Below are 15,744 nucleotides of genomic sequence, written 5' to 3' on the forward strand. Positions count from 1 at the left end.
GGTTTCCTTGAAGGCTTTTTTTATTAATGAAAATCAGAACAGAATGCATGCGATTTGCTCGAAAATGACGTTCGAATGCTCGGGGCTTTCATGCTTTTGCTATAACATTTCCGCGTGTAAAAGTTAGCGTGATGTGTATCTAATGATATTAAGGTTTTAATCGGAAAGTAGTTAATTAATTGGCTACTGCAGGGAGAAACAAGCAGTGAAGTAGGTAGAAAAAAGAAGGACACCAACATGAGCACTTTCTCTAAATACATCGATGGTAGGAAATGCTTCCTCAAGGAACTGCCCCTCAAACAATCCAGTTTTGACGCAGTCCACAAAAGTGGGATGCCTATGTCGTCGATTTCTCATCCTAATGATATGACCAACTGGATTACCATAAGATTTTTAGATACGTAGGTTCCCATGTAATCCAGCCTTCGCAGAAGCCATTATTGTCTTCTCGACTTTCTTGATTTCTCAGTTTCGACACAGATATACGTAACGTACCTATATCTGTGGTTTCGATGTAGGTACCCGATGAGAGGCAAATTAGAGACCGACACAACTAGATGTATGTAGCCTCTCTTGGAATTCTGATACTGTCTGTTCGACATATTATCGACGAACTCCGATAAATAACGCATTCAATTTATTTATTTATTTATTTCAATTCACAATTCAATTCAATGAAAAAGTAAAGTTCGGTTTGGCTCGCTCATTGTTTTTTCGATTTGATTTCAAGGCTTTCTGTGATCAATTAAGTAGGTAGTTTCCATACCATTCCAGCGTGTGAGAGACCATGTTCAGGGTTAAACGTGCCTTTAAAGCCTAAAGAGGCTGGATAAGACACTTTTGGAAAAAGACGCCCTTCGTGTCCGTACGGAACCGTAGAAGAGTTAAGTTACTTCTTGTGAAAATGTAATGTGTAAAGGTCCACTCAAACCGACGCGGGAATACGAGCACGGGAGCGGGAGTGGTACGGTTGCGGGATATATTTTTTCAGCGGTAGGTATATACGTGCCAATCGCCGCATCCGTATGTGTACTTGCATAACCCGGTTTACAAATATCCATACCGCTCTTGCCCTAGTGCCCGCATTCCTGTATCGGTTTGAGTGGACTTTAAGTCTATACACATTTATCAGGGAATTTGAAGGAATTGCTAGATAATTCTGGGAATTTACAGATCTGTCTGGAAATTGTCATGTCTTTCTGGGAATTTACATATTTAATACACTGAACACGAGAGAATGCCGGTCACAGAACACTTGATGATCGTGTGGTTTAATATGAAACACACACGATTGTAGATCGGGATCAAGTGTTCTGTGACCGACATTCTCTCCTGGCGAGCAATATATCTGAAAATGTATGTACAGTACAGTAACCGACGACCTGAATCGATTATGATGATTGATGTGGGAGATTAATGCGAATAGCAATAACGTGATCGATACAGCGAAAGAAAAAGGCAGAAAGGTTCGTTGGAGTATATAAGGCTTGTGCTAGTGCAATCTTGTGGTGCTTTCTTACGAAAATTACGATCTCGCACATTTTGTTGACAACGCAGGGAAAATCCTAAGAGATACGAAGAAATTTATAGACGGTATACTGTAGGGTACTAAATTTCCCACCAAAGTTTTCACAATAACAAGCATCTAAATGTGTAGGTTTGCGGGAATTTAGTCCTCTACAATTTATCTTTTGAATCGAAGGGGCGCGAGTGTAATTTTCATAAGAAATCTCCATTAAATTTTGATGATAAAACATAAGGTTTTAACCTAATCGCTGTTTACACGACATCATTTTGTCGCACGATTTATCTGCGTCTGAGTTGCTGAGCATAGATTTTATAGGTTTGCTCAAGCGCGCATCTAGGTTTCTTTGAGAAGCGTCGAAAATGTTATTGGAAAACAGCTTCTTTTTTGCTTGCTTCGCAGCTGTACAGCTGTACGCAGGGGCACACTTACTGTATTTTATTACGAACAACTGTATCGTCTGTATCGCTTCTTTGGCAGCTTGGCACCAAAAATTTATAGTACTACGACAAAGAATTGTCGCTGAATTCTGGACAGTAAACTGGTCTCGAGAAATGTCAAATCTGGGTTTGAATCAAGATTATATTACTGTATGGAAGCTAGTGAAGGCCACTTCGACCAATCCATGTGGTGGTTTAAATCTTTTTGGGCTTTTATTACTTTTATTAAAATTTGAAACTTTAAAGTGCGATTTCTTAGTAACTGATCGCCCCATTAAAAAAAAATACGCTTGTATGTAGTGAAAACTCCTTTTAAAAAATCGGTTATTTGACCGGTCGTCCCATTTAGGCATTTGTAGAGAGTGGTAACCCCTAACATAACGGTACATTATTTTTGTATACAAACTGTCCCCTCAACCGGTATTTGGGTTTTTATTAATACATTAATTTGGTAATTTGGGGGGGGGGGGTGCAAATGTCCGTCAAGACATTGTGTATATTTCTTTTATATTTTATTTGCACCAATATTATGAGGGGGGAGGGGGCGCAAATATCCGTTAGGACATTGTGTATATTTCTAAGAGTATCATATTCACATTAAAAAAAATTTAATTTATGACGAATTTCGCAGATAACTCGAGCTTACTGCCCTGGTACGTCTCACAGAGGTACGAAAAAAATACACGTTAGTAAATAGGGATGAGATGAGGCAGTAGCTGAAATACGTAATTGGAAAAAAAAACATTCTTTCGTACTCTAATAAAAGTTTACTAAATTGATTGGACATAAAGATTTACGTTTCAATTCAATATAAAATTCTAATAAATTCGAATGCATGAATAATCTTGAATTGTTTTAAAAGAAAACCGAAAACGTGAACTTTATACCGCAAATGGTCAAAGAAAATCCTACAAAATACTGTTGTGTAATTCGGCTGGATCACCTACCCAAGAGTACTAAAACGAGTAAATATCACGCCGAATTTCGGGGCTATTACTTATCAAAGTAAATGAAACTGTCACCCCGTTATCCGTAGCTAAGAATGATTTCAAAGGGCCAACACAAAATTTACTTGCTATATTTTCACATGCACTTTTTAAAATTTTATTTTACAAATGACCACTAGACTTTTCCACATTAACAAGACACTTAAATCTAAAACGAAATAAATTTAATGTTCATCAAATAACATAGAATAAACCAGAAAAATGTCCCCACTTACTATCTTTCCGTTGTATGCCGGTGTCAATCCTCCACGTCTTTTCACTGAATTTCAAAATCAAAATTAAAAACTTCGAATTTTATAATTTCTCTCCGTACACATCCGGCATCTACTCGAAGAAAAATGCTAATATTGACTTAACATTTCTCAATTTGAAAGGCTTGATAGCCTCGATCAACTTGCGAAAATTCTAAAGAATTACACCATTTTTGATAAACACCTGAAACAATTCTTGGACACGAATGGAAAAGAAATCTGACATGAAAACTCTATCTGGGTTGCACTTTGGATTCGAATGAACACAAAATTAATTAATTGATAATGGCAAAAATCTTGGTGAACTTGCCTCTGCACAGATTTATTATTTAAAAAATGACGAACCAAAAAATAGAACTGACTGCCCGTAAATTAGTGTCAACAGATGTACATTCTCTTCATCCGTCGCAAAAACTAACAGCAGCAGTAGCCTCGTTTACTCGTTGTCTCAAATTAAACGATAATCAACGAACGCGCGAAACCTTCCCACTTCTCCAATACGAATGTGCAGTACTTGGAAGCAGGAGCGTTAGTTAATTTTCGCCTGATAAAACTCCTCCGTAATGACCCGATGTGTCTTACTTCTAACACGTTATCTAAATTGAATAAATTACACAAGCGATAAAATTTAAACAAGAATTACGCATTTATAATATTTCTAAAAGCAAAAACAACACAGAGATCCAAATTCAAATGCAACGAACCAAGTTTGTGCTTATTTCCCTCAGATTTACTTCATGATTTGAAACATTTATCATATACAGCATGTTCCACCATACGAAGGTTTGATGGCAATGAACGCAGTAACGGAAATGTTGGCTTTTATTGCGAATTTCGCTTTTGTATGGATGGCAGTAAGATGAGAACATTGCGGGCACTGAGGAAAGGTCATATAAATGGATTACCGCCCTTTACTGGAGCTTTTTCACTTCAACCGCAGGGTAAAAGAAACTCCGTTGCTAAGATTTCTCCAATACTATTTCCTACGAACGCTAATTACAATTGAAAACCAACTAAAAATTAACTTAATGAAGTCAGTATAGATCATAATTAACGATGAAATCAAATTTCCGTTTTTCACTAATTAAAGCCCTTTCCTTTGTATCCGACTAATGATTAGCACCAAAAACCGTGAGGCTTGACAGGTGGAAAAGCAGTTAATATTAATGTTTCTATTTGTGTGTCTGCGAACAAATGATAACGACCGAAACATAAAATACTGAAATTGAATTGTGTTAAAAATAAACAGACTGGATATCGATCCGTCCGGAAATAAACAGGCATACTGAAAGCTTTATGACAATTTGTAATTAATTGGTCGGAGTCGTTTGCGTGGAAGTGAGCTTTAAAAGTTAACTTTTTTTATTTTTGATCAAATTTATAAGCAGCAACTGAGCTTGGGATTACGTTTATGTGACTGCAACTTGTCTTATAAATAGGTTTCTTCTTATGGAGAGATAAATTTGAGTTTACGTCTTTTTAAATCTCGTGTTGGCGTTATTGTGTGTACAGAAATAGAGTTATATATAGGTAGTAACCTCGTGATCATTGTGCTAATTGACGTATTGTTTCTTTCAGATAACAGCGTCGAAGTTTCCCGTGGTACTGAAACTGGGACACGCACATGGTGGTTTGGGAAAGGTGAAGGTGGAAAACATCGGCGATTTTCAAGACATGGCCAGCGTCGTTGCGGTGGCTAACACGTACTGTACCGTAGAAGCGTACGTCGACTCAAAATATGATATTCATGTACAAAAAATTGGAACCAACTACAAAGCCTTCATGCGTAAGTCAATATCGGGCTGTTGGAAGACGAACACCGGTTCGGCGATGTTAGAGCAAATTCAAATGCCTGAACGCTATCGGGCTTGGGTGGACGAGGTATCGGATTTATTTGGCGGTTTAGACATATGCGCCTTGGAGGTGGTCGTAAGCAAGGATGGCAAGGAATACATCATTGAAGTCAACGATAGCGCGCTCACCTTGCTCGGTGATTCGCAGGAGGAGGATCGACGTCATATTGCCGATTTGGTTGTTTCGAGGATGCAGGCAATTTGTAGACCAAGAACCCCACCGGCTAACGAAGACATTCCACCGCCCCCCGTGGGACCCCGTGGAATATTGGGAAGTTTGAGTAGCCTAACACATTCGGATACTCCCCCTCCGACATCTGAACATGCATCTTTGTCTAGTATTGGAAGGAGAGATAGTCAAGGTGAGGATTATTTTATAGATTTAATCAAAATTTAAATAAACACTTTTGAGTAATTGGTCGAAATACATGATTGTAGATCGGTGTCATGAAAGCTACAAAACAAAACACACCAATTTGTGTTTATCTAATTATCAGTGGTCAACAAATGTCAACTTTTTTTAATTCATAGACGTCTTATGCAAAGAGCTTATAGCCTTAACATAAAATGAGAAAATAAGCTGCGTTGGTGTGAGAGTACGTGCTTTATTTATTTACAATTAATTAACAATAAATTAAGAACAGTCTTGAAATGAATTGATTTGTGACAGTACCAAACATTTACTACTTCCGCGTTGAAATTGGAACTTTCCTGAAACGCAATTCGATTTGCTTATACTATTTCGCGAGTACTACCGAATGTTTTCGAACATTCTAGAACAAAACACGTCACATTTCCCGAAAAATTACGTCAATCCGCCTTCGTTCATGATAGCCGATGAATAATCTTTCATGGCGCCTCGATATCTTCGGGATTTCTGGAAGATTCGCTACAATATACTACTCTGTTGAAACATAATATACAAATTAAGACAATTCAAAGTATGTTCCTCAAATCATTCGTCGAAAAAATGTTTTTTGCTCGAGACAATTTCTAAGAAATATTCTCTCTATGTTGTCGTGGGTTCAAGATAATTTTATCATTCTGTGACAACTTTCGATTTAACACATGTTGATTAGGTACAGTTTTATTAGATACATTCGGCATGTTAGGGTCCCACTTTCCTTTGTATCTGCTTTCCATGTTAAAATATCCCGATCCTGTTCGTCGGAGATTGCTCCGCAGTTATCCGGAAACAAATCTACGCGGCAATGCAGGAAATGTACTGAAATGCACGTCTGTTTGAAGTTGTCAGTTCATCGTTCATAAGCTCTCTGATCTGAGGTCCATCGAATATATCTACCTTCTTTGGTTTTAGCATCGCTTATACGTGGAAATTTTTCTTGAACATGTATAAAAGCTTTCCTTTCTCGGTCTATGCTTTCATAACTCCCTATACCTATGCGTAAAGACGGTATGACCACTTCCTTCGGATTCGTATTTAAATTTTATTACCGTGACTCAATGAACTGAATGATGCGCATCTCTCGCGCAACTGTCTCACTCCCACAAAGGGGCAGAATTTGGTGCATCCAAACTGTAAACCAAGTAAAAAAGTTATATCTCCTGCAGTCCTGCAATCTGCATTCGTACTCAGTATATTTCAAGGCGTCATACATCCGCTTTCCGTTTATTGATTTCTTACCATATTGTCTATTGTCAAGCAATTACTATTACTCCCGCCATTCATTTTACTTTATTGAATTCATACAGACGAAACCCATTATGGACACATGACACATTCAATCGTGATTAAACTGGATTCACATTTCGAAATAGTTTTGGGGAAGGGCAGAAACATTTTGCTTTGGGGGTCATGCTAATGATAGTGACAATCTACAGGGAGATGTTTTTTCAGAGCTCATGTTGTCTGTTCTACCTCTAAAAATGTTGTTCGGTGCGCCGCTGGTAAGGGTCGGTAGATCGTAAAACAAGAAATTTTGTTTAGAAACTTTTGGTTGTCGAAAAAAAATTACAAATCAATTTTCGGTAGGTAGCTAAATGAAAGTAACACTTTTAAAATGGTCCAGCTGGCTCTGGTTTTATTTGGATAATCTCTTCTTTTTATTAGTTTTAACAGTTCGCATTTTGTGTATTGTATATGTAATCTTGAAATTATAACACCCTGTAGATCGGTAACGAAATGTTCGCGGAATGCGGACCTATGTTTGTATGAACTTTGAGTTATAAAATAAGCCCTTCCGTATGTTACATCATATTTAGGAACACTGTATGTAAATCTCTTCTATTTAAGTGGACAAACCGAAAAACGACTCTGTTCCTTAGTCCTAACCGAAGTTCTAACGGCATTTTTTGAGCCATTTTGGTCACATGGTTTTTAGGTGTAAAAAAATGTGCTGAATCCGATTATGGATGTTGCCAGGCCGAATTTTGCACGAGTTAACAAATACAGCACGATGGCGCCACTATCTATTGTATTGTGTACTATTTACTATTAAATTGTCTTCCATAATTTATTAAGGATCCTCAGATCCTTTATAGTTTTGTATTGTCGTCCGTCCGTCCGTCCGTCCGTCCGTCCGTCCGTCCGTCCGTGTGCGCTCTAACTCTTTTTAAAAGTGACCGATTGTGTTGAAATTTGGTGTACGGGTACGTTGGACATTAAGGACGGACGCTATTGATTTTCAGGAAGCTGGTTCAACAGGAACAAAAGTTATACGACTTCGAGTGAATCGGGAACAGGAAAAACTGCGAACTCAATATAATAAAAATTAACATATTTCATTCCCTAGGTCATGTATCGTGTTCGGACTTTCGCTAGATTATTCCCTATGACTCTTAGATGTGTAACAATTCAATATAACTCTTCTCTGTGGTCTCGGTCAAAAGTTTTAGAGCAAAATATGTACCCAAAATTATTCTTTACACATGAATTTAGAGTTGTAAAAGCTTTCAAACGCATTATCTTGATGCTGAAAGATTTGATAACGTGCACGTTTGATAACCGCATGTGTGTGATTCAAAAATGTTAAATTATTTTTCTGAGGCCACATGGATTTTGATCAAAATATGTCAAAACCGTTATTTATGCACCAAGATGGTTGAGAAAAAGACCAAGAGCATTATTTCAAAGACCAAAACATGAATTTGATCTATTTTTGGCGACCACATGGATTTTGATCAAAACATGTCTAAATCGTTATTTATGCACTAAGATCGTTGGGGAAAATACTAGGGGCATTATCTCAATGCCCAAGACATGAATTTGATGCATTTTGGGCGACCACGTGGATTTTGACCAAAACATGTCAAAATCGTTATTTATGCACCAAGATCGTTGGGAAAAAAAACCAAGACTCAATGCCCCAGACATGAATTTGATGCATTTTTGTTAACTATAAAATGTATTTTGTAAGATTAAAATAAATTGTCGTTAAAAGTGATTGTAATACTGAGGATCCTTCGATATTTCGTTGTATCGGTTTATTACTTATATAGGTTAGAGTGAGGCCGGGACATTTCGCCGAATGCCCACAACGCCGACACGATTTTTTGAAGGTCCATATCGCCGACTAGGGACACTACGCCGACGGACACTACGCCGACCGTGCCCACATCGTCGACAAGTGTGCAAGGGACACAACGCCGACCATGCCCACTTCGCCGACGGACACTAAGCCGACCGTGCCCACATCGCCGACAAGTGAACAAGGGACACTAAGCCGAACGTGGCCACAACGTCGACTCATACAACACTTCTTAATCAAGCTGGACGGTGTGCAACACCAAGTAGCTTTTGACGTTAGGTTATTGTAGGTTCAGAATATTTTTTTAACTTTTTTCGAACTACAGACTCATACGAAAATTCTTAATCAAACTGGACGGAGTGTGAAGCAAAGCAGCTTTGGATATTAGGTTATTTGTAGGTTTAAGACATGTTTTTTAAACTTTTTAAAATGCAAACTCATACACTGGACAGAGTATGAGGGGCCTGGATTTTCGAACAGTCGGCGTTGTGGTCACGTTCGGCTTAATGTCCCTTGCACACGTTTCGGCAATGTGGGCACGATCGGCGTAGTGTCCGTCGGCGAAGTGGGCATATGGTCGGCGTTGTGTCCCTTGCACACTTGTCGACAATGTGGGCACGATCGGCGTAGTGTCCGTCGGCGTAGTGTCCCTAGTCGGCGATATGGACCTTCAAAAAATCGTGTCGGCGTTGTGGGCATTCGGCGAAGTGTCCTAGACCCGTTAGGGTTGGTTAATTAACTTTATAGCTAGTTCGGAAAAATGTAGGAAAATATATCCGGTGATGATATATAGGGTGTCCCAAAAAAAAAGCTGTGAATTAATTACATTAGTGTTTTACATTTTCCTCGGAAAATTTTGATTGTTATTAAATTTTGTGCTTTTTAATATAAATGTCAAGTATATCCGAAATTCACATCTGTAATTCTGGTGTTCTAAAATTTAAAACAATTGATGTGTTTTCTATTCTCAGGGTTTTTTTGTTTTATGTCATACTTTCCATTTATTAGATATATGGACCCTCTAGTGACCCTTCAAACTGATTCAGCGACCAAGGATGGCTTAAAGCTTCAACGTTCGTAATTATTGAGAAAATTCAGAATCTCTCCTAGTATGATATGACTTAAGGCGTAGAGTTGCATCTTCTGATGATGCTGTTGCCGGGGACATTTTGTGCCACACATATTGTCTCGCAAATGCGATAAGATCCAATGGTCAGACTAATCCAACTAAAAACTTGACATTAAATAAATTATGCAATGAACTAAGAGGTGCACAAATATCTGCAAGTGCCTTGGTGACTGCTTCAATCGTAAAGGACGGACGGACAAAGTGGCCACAATAGCGCATTTTTTTTTTATTTTTGTGGAAATGCGCTAAAAATGACCAGGACGATGAAGAAATTTAAGTTCCGTTAAAATTTTTGAACGAAATATAACATTTGTCGTCAGAATTATTGGTACCTATATTGTTATTGTTACCGTGTTGTCTGTATAATGTACCCAATATATACCAGTAAGTTTTGCAATTTTCTGTGCCTCCTGTATGTTTTGGCATTGGAAATGCTTATGTTTTGTATGGGTATGAATTTACCAGGTTTGCCGAGTAGAAAAGAAGACAAGTGGTGTCGCGTCTAGTGTTGATTGTACCGTACTCGACTGTAATCGGTAGATTCAGGAAAAGTCGCGGATACTGTCGATACGGTAGGTACTTACTTAAAAGTGCGCAGGGGTTTTGTTAATTCGAATTGAAAATTCTCGCACATCGCCCGTGATAGTATTACAAGCATGTTACGCCGCGTATTATTCAGAAAGTTTACGTTTGCGACACGAGATTATTCCGTGTGAAGGGTTATTTATGACTTTATAGGTTATACGGTTATCATTTCCAATGTCTCCGATGGTTGCAAAGATTGCGAAATCTGTGAATTTTTTTAACTCCTCAATCCGAAAAACTATGTAAAATGCGTCTGGCATAAAAATTTATATATTTGACCGCAATTTTGAAATTAGCCAAAAATCAGCTTGGCAACATCCGAATTCGGGTTCAGCAGACATTTTTACTCTTATAGACGCATGTTTCCAAAATGGCTTATTAAATGCCGTTCGACTTGCGATTTATTAACTATGGCCATCGAAACTGCAAAAGATAGAAATTTGACATTAAGAGCGCAAGTTTTTTTGAAACCGTTAAAGTGTACTTCGAAAGCGCTTCCCAGGAGAACGGCGAAAAACCGAATTAAAACAGAAGGTGATATTTATTGTATGAGGCCGCCGACCAAAGTTAATAAGGCAATAAAATGTTACCTCTTCCCAGAGGCAGCTTCTAGAACTGAATAGATCGATGTGGTCATAGACTATTTCAGTAAATGGACAGAAAAGCACACGCCTTGCCAAATTAAGAATGAAGCGTCAACTGTTGCAGACGTTCTGGTAAAGAACTGTACTCCTGGAACTACACACCGATTAGAGACGAAACTTTGAGTCGGTGTTATGAGTCCTGGGATTCTTAAAAACAGAGCCACTGTTTTACACCTGCAGTTAGACGGAATAATAGAACATGTGAATAGGACAAATACCTGTCAAAAGTTGTGTGCGACCATCATCTACTACATTCATTCGTGATGGCGCACTATTCTGCAGCGCAGGAAACCATAGGATATAGCCCAGTTTCCGTGTTGTTTGGTTGGGAACTCTGATTACCATGTGATTATGTTAAATTTTGCCATAATAGGCAGTTAGCTAACAATAGAGCTTTTTGTTTGGTATAAGTATAAGTAAATTGAATTGTACTTAGTTTCAATTTTAATATTGATGTCGAAGTGATAAATTTGTGAATAAAATCCGCGCTCGTGTTTAAGTTTAGGTGTTAAAAATGTAATTGCAAGCACTTTTAAATATTAATTTCAACTGTTATAAACCATCTATTTAACGACCGTTTTATATTTAGCCTGTCGTTAATAGTGTTAGTTCCTGTGTTCCTGTAGATAATAATAATTAATTTTATGTAAACAAACACTACTTATACCTGTTCTGATTTTGATAACAAGATAGTAGTATATCCGTGTTCATTCTATCCCCAATATAAAGTACTTGACAGTATAATTGCTGTTAATAGTTTGCATTTATTCTATTTCATGAAATGGTGTTCCACGTACACTGTCCGGTTTTTTTGACCTCCAGTTCCTAAACGAATTTCATAATAGTATGTTTCGCATGTCTCGTAATATGGTTTCACTAAAATTATCAAATTATCTTACAGCATCCCAATCGAGCAGCGTGAGCAGTAGCGCTCCAAGTACCGGTCGTCTCCCCGATCCGCCACCTCGACCTTTCCAGCGTCAAGGGAGTCAGCAGGCCTCGTCCGAAGACACCGAGGACACAATGAAGAACCTTAGAAAAACCTTTGCGGGCATTTTCGGCGATATGTAACTTGCAGTCACGGTTTCACTTGTATAAGTCGATGTTAAACGATGAGCGGACGCTTTTAAACGCAGCAAACGAGTCAACGTTCATTTTCCATTGTAGGCGAATTTTTTATGTCGGACATACCACCTTAAAGTTTGTCATAAATTAGATGGGAGAATAGTGAATAAATGTTAGAGCGCAAGAGAGTAGGGAAATTATTTTGAATTAAACGGTCCGCAATAATTTTTCACAAATTATCAAGTCGGTTTTATCGAGCAATTTTGATTAGCAATAATTTTTTTGATGACACAAGTCAGTGTCCAGCAATATTGCGTTGAGTTGAGAGAGCTGTTAGTAGTAAGTGTCATGGATGTGTACTTGGATATACTCAGAAATTAAACTAAGGTATTACTCTTTAAATCTTATAAAATTGTGCAAGCTTGGTGTGCTTTAGATCTTTGATTAGAATTTTGTAGAGATTTTTATATCGATTAAGAAAGAAAATGTGATATTTATTTATGCATATAGTGGCTAGTTTGCTGCATTTAAAATTGGGTGTACTTATCGCCGATTCGCTCAGCAATATAAGTTCAAGATGGATGTTATGTCACTGCCTCAGGCCAGGTACTCGGTACCTTTTGTTATGTTTAGGGTAGTTGTTAAAGTGTATAATATTAACCGATGTCGTTATACTAGATCATTTTGTTACAGGATGAGATGCGGTACTTCAAGTGCCGTTTTTGAAATCCATTACCTATTAGTAGAAGTTTAACGTACAGTGACAATATTGATTGTGTATATTATACCATGTATCTAATGTAATTTTTATCTGATGTATCCTATACATTTTCCGTGCTTCAATTTTTGAACCATGTGAGATTCATCGATTTCATAACAACGAGCCAGAAGATTTAGTTATCTAATGCACAATGTAGAAAATCTTTGAGAACACCTACATTTTCTAATCACACTAAACATACTCATCAACTAAATAAATTAGCAGCGCCCTATATGAATGCAAAAAATAAGTGATCCAAAAGAGACGTGGATGCAAAAGGGGGATTGTTTTCTACAGCATTTTAGCAATAGCTCCATTCGTTTGGATTTTGTGGTTAGGCACATATCATTTGAGATAATGCCAATCATGGCGTCATTGCTGTAGGTCGTTTAAAATTAGATGGTAGTTTTTGAATTCATTAGTACGAGTAGATGAATGTAGGCAACTGAAAAAGAGTGTCATTTTTGTGGCATATGTAAACTTTGTTGTATGTTTGTTAAGAGTTTTATGGTTTACCAATCTACCTTAGCGGGTTTATTCTGAGTGAAGTAGAATGAAGGAAATGCACCGGGATAGTTAAGTCATTTACAGGGTATTCATTTTAAGGTATCCTTAGGTTTCTACTTACAATCCCCTCAACTGGCGTATGGTTTGCCATTATTCAGTAAGAAAGGCACAAAATTGTTGCAAGTGTTAACATTACACAGTATGTTTCCAAAATATATCATACTTTGAAAGAAAACCATCAGCATTTTATTATGATTTAGTTAACATACTGCGTAATTATAAACGTACCTACCTATACAATTAGAGGTGAAATTGTAAAATTACGTGCCTGATTTTTTAATTCCATTAATGTAATTAGTTTAAGTGATACTTCGAGTGCACTGCTTTAAAAGGAACACTCTGTATAGTATGAAATAGATTTTACATTATACTATGTAGCACTTAGAATAGGCATAATCGCTGTGTCGCCTCTCAGAAAATTAACAATAAAATATTCGTTCCCAATATTATTATAAATGTTGAAGCAATCTTCGCCTAGCTATCCGCAACTTAGTTATCAGTTTGGTATGCAACATGCGGGCAAGCAGCGTGTCCACCCTAAGTTGTGAATATAAAAAATCATGTCATAGTGTAACTGTTCTTTATCCATGATTTAGTTAGTTCCCTCCATGGATTTGCATGCAGTCTATAATTTCATTTTAGAAAGTATTATCTGTTCGTCGTTTTTGCCTGCTTCAGCGTTCTCTAGATATTTCAAAGAATCTGATGTCGAGAATGTTCGGTAAACACCTTTTATTACGACTACCCATTTTGTGCTTTGATGTTGGTTCAGGAAGTCTCCAATAATGGTCGAGGACGTAGCTATAGAGAGAATTTTGTAGGAGAGGGCACTTAGGTGGCCCCAAGTTTAGTGGGCACTCTCCTTTACAAACAAAGTAGTCCTTAGTATGCAGTATAATACCAGTAGCACAGACAACATATACTATGTTTGAGTTCAAATATTGACACAAGCACAGTACGTAAATTACATAGGTATACCTACACGTTCCAGATAAAGCTTTATTCAACCTAGGGACCCCCATTAGTAACGCACAACTCACTTCTTTTAATAAAATTACTATAAACATTCCTGGTATATTTTCTCGTACAGTCTCAGTTAATTTCTCTATCAGCATTTCAGCATCATCTTTAAATACGTGGCGATAAACTTTTTGCTTAAGAAAAAAATATATTGTCTATTGGACCATGAAGGTTTTGGACCATAAAGGTTTATCCATTTTCCAACCAAATGAGTGTTGAGAAATGCGGAAACGCGATTTGCAGAATAATAGCCATCTTACTGGAAATAAATTTCTTCTTTATTAGCACCATCTTCAATTGGAGGCAACAAAAAAGCTTTGTAGAAAGCTCAAAGATGTAGTTCTCCCGGTATGAAATAAGGACTAATAATTTTGTTCTATACTGAACTGCACACCAAACACTGACAGTTTTCAATGTTTGACTGCTAGAATTGATTTTGAAATTTGGATGGAGACCAATGCCTATATCCTGCTGCGAGGCGACGACTCAATTTGTAGAGAAGGTCGCTTCATCCTATCCAGTAACAGAACTCCAGTCTATAGGTTTCATCTTCGTCGCAGATAGTGTGGAAAATTTTCATGTAGGTAAAAAAAACAACCTTTTATTGAAATTGGATACTCCTGTTGCCTTGGTTAGATTCCGTAGGGTTTCCACATCCTTAATAGCCAGTACAGCAGGAGAAATATCTTGTAAAGGGCCTCATAGACTTCCGATTTTTCATTCGATTTGCACAACGTGTAAATCAGTTGACACGATCGGACAAAGAAATTGGGAGTGTATGGATAAAATCGAACGGTCTTGCACGTCGGTTAAAGTAAATGACCGAATCTTTAAGAGGTTTTCTTTACTTCCTTTTAACTGATAGACAAATGTAAATTTTCAACCTTTAAAGGAATCAGTTATTACTGGTCTGAATACAAAAAATGGTTCCCTTAAACATACAGCAATACTGGGTCGTTAAAAAACTGATTGAGCCAAATCGATACAAATTCCTAGGTCTCGCATAATGAATGGCACCTTTGATAAATGGTTTTAATTACGCGCATTCAAAATTGCGTGGTCCGATGGTAAATGCCAATGTCGTATAAAAATACAATTTTCCCGAAATCGTCATGATATCATTTTCATGCTTACTTTATGTCTGGAAATTTTAGATTCCATGACAGTGGCAGAAATACGTTATCTGACTACTTTTCCTGCACCATGTCACCTTACCGGTCGCATTTTCGGCTGCATCTGTCACATTGGTAATGTCGGTAATGTCTAATGATTCCTGTCATCACCGACAGATTGACATTAATCAAAAGTTCTATGCAAATTACAATTTTATATTAAAAAAGATGATTTCGGGTAAAATTCATTACAAAAATCGTCAGTAAAATGACACTATTTGACTCGGAAATTAAAGTA

General features: G+C 37.4%; 1 protein-coding gene across 1 annotated transcript; it reads left to right on the top strand.

The window, feature by feature from the left end:
- Positions 1 to 4,119: 4,119 nt before the first annotated feature.
- Positions 4,120 to 13,848, top strand: LOC116166405 (synapsin-like). Its single transcript, XM_031481359.1, has 3 exons — positions 4,120 to 4,164; positions 4,802 to 5,438; positions 11,824 to 13,848. Exons 1-3 carry the CDS (start codon positions 4,120 to 4,122, stop codon positions 11,991 to 11,993), a joined length of 852 nt encoding a protein of 283 aa, XP_031337219.1. The 3' UTR covers positions 11,994 to 13,848.
- Positions 13,849 to 15,744: the final 1,896 nt, after the last annotated feature.

Source organism: Photinus pyralis, unplaced genomic scaffold, assembly GCF_008802855.1.
Source record: "Photinus pyralis isolate 1611_PpyrPB1 unplaced genomic scaffold, Ppyr1.3 Ppyr1.4_LG3b, whole genome shotgun sequence".
In the NCBI taxonomy this organism is placed as follows: Eukaryota; Metazoa; Arthropoda; class Insecta; order Coleoptera; family Lampyridae; genus Photinus; species Photinus pyralis.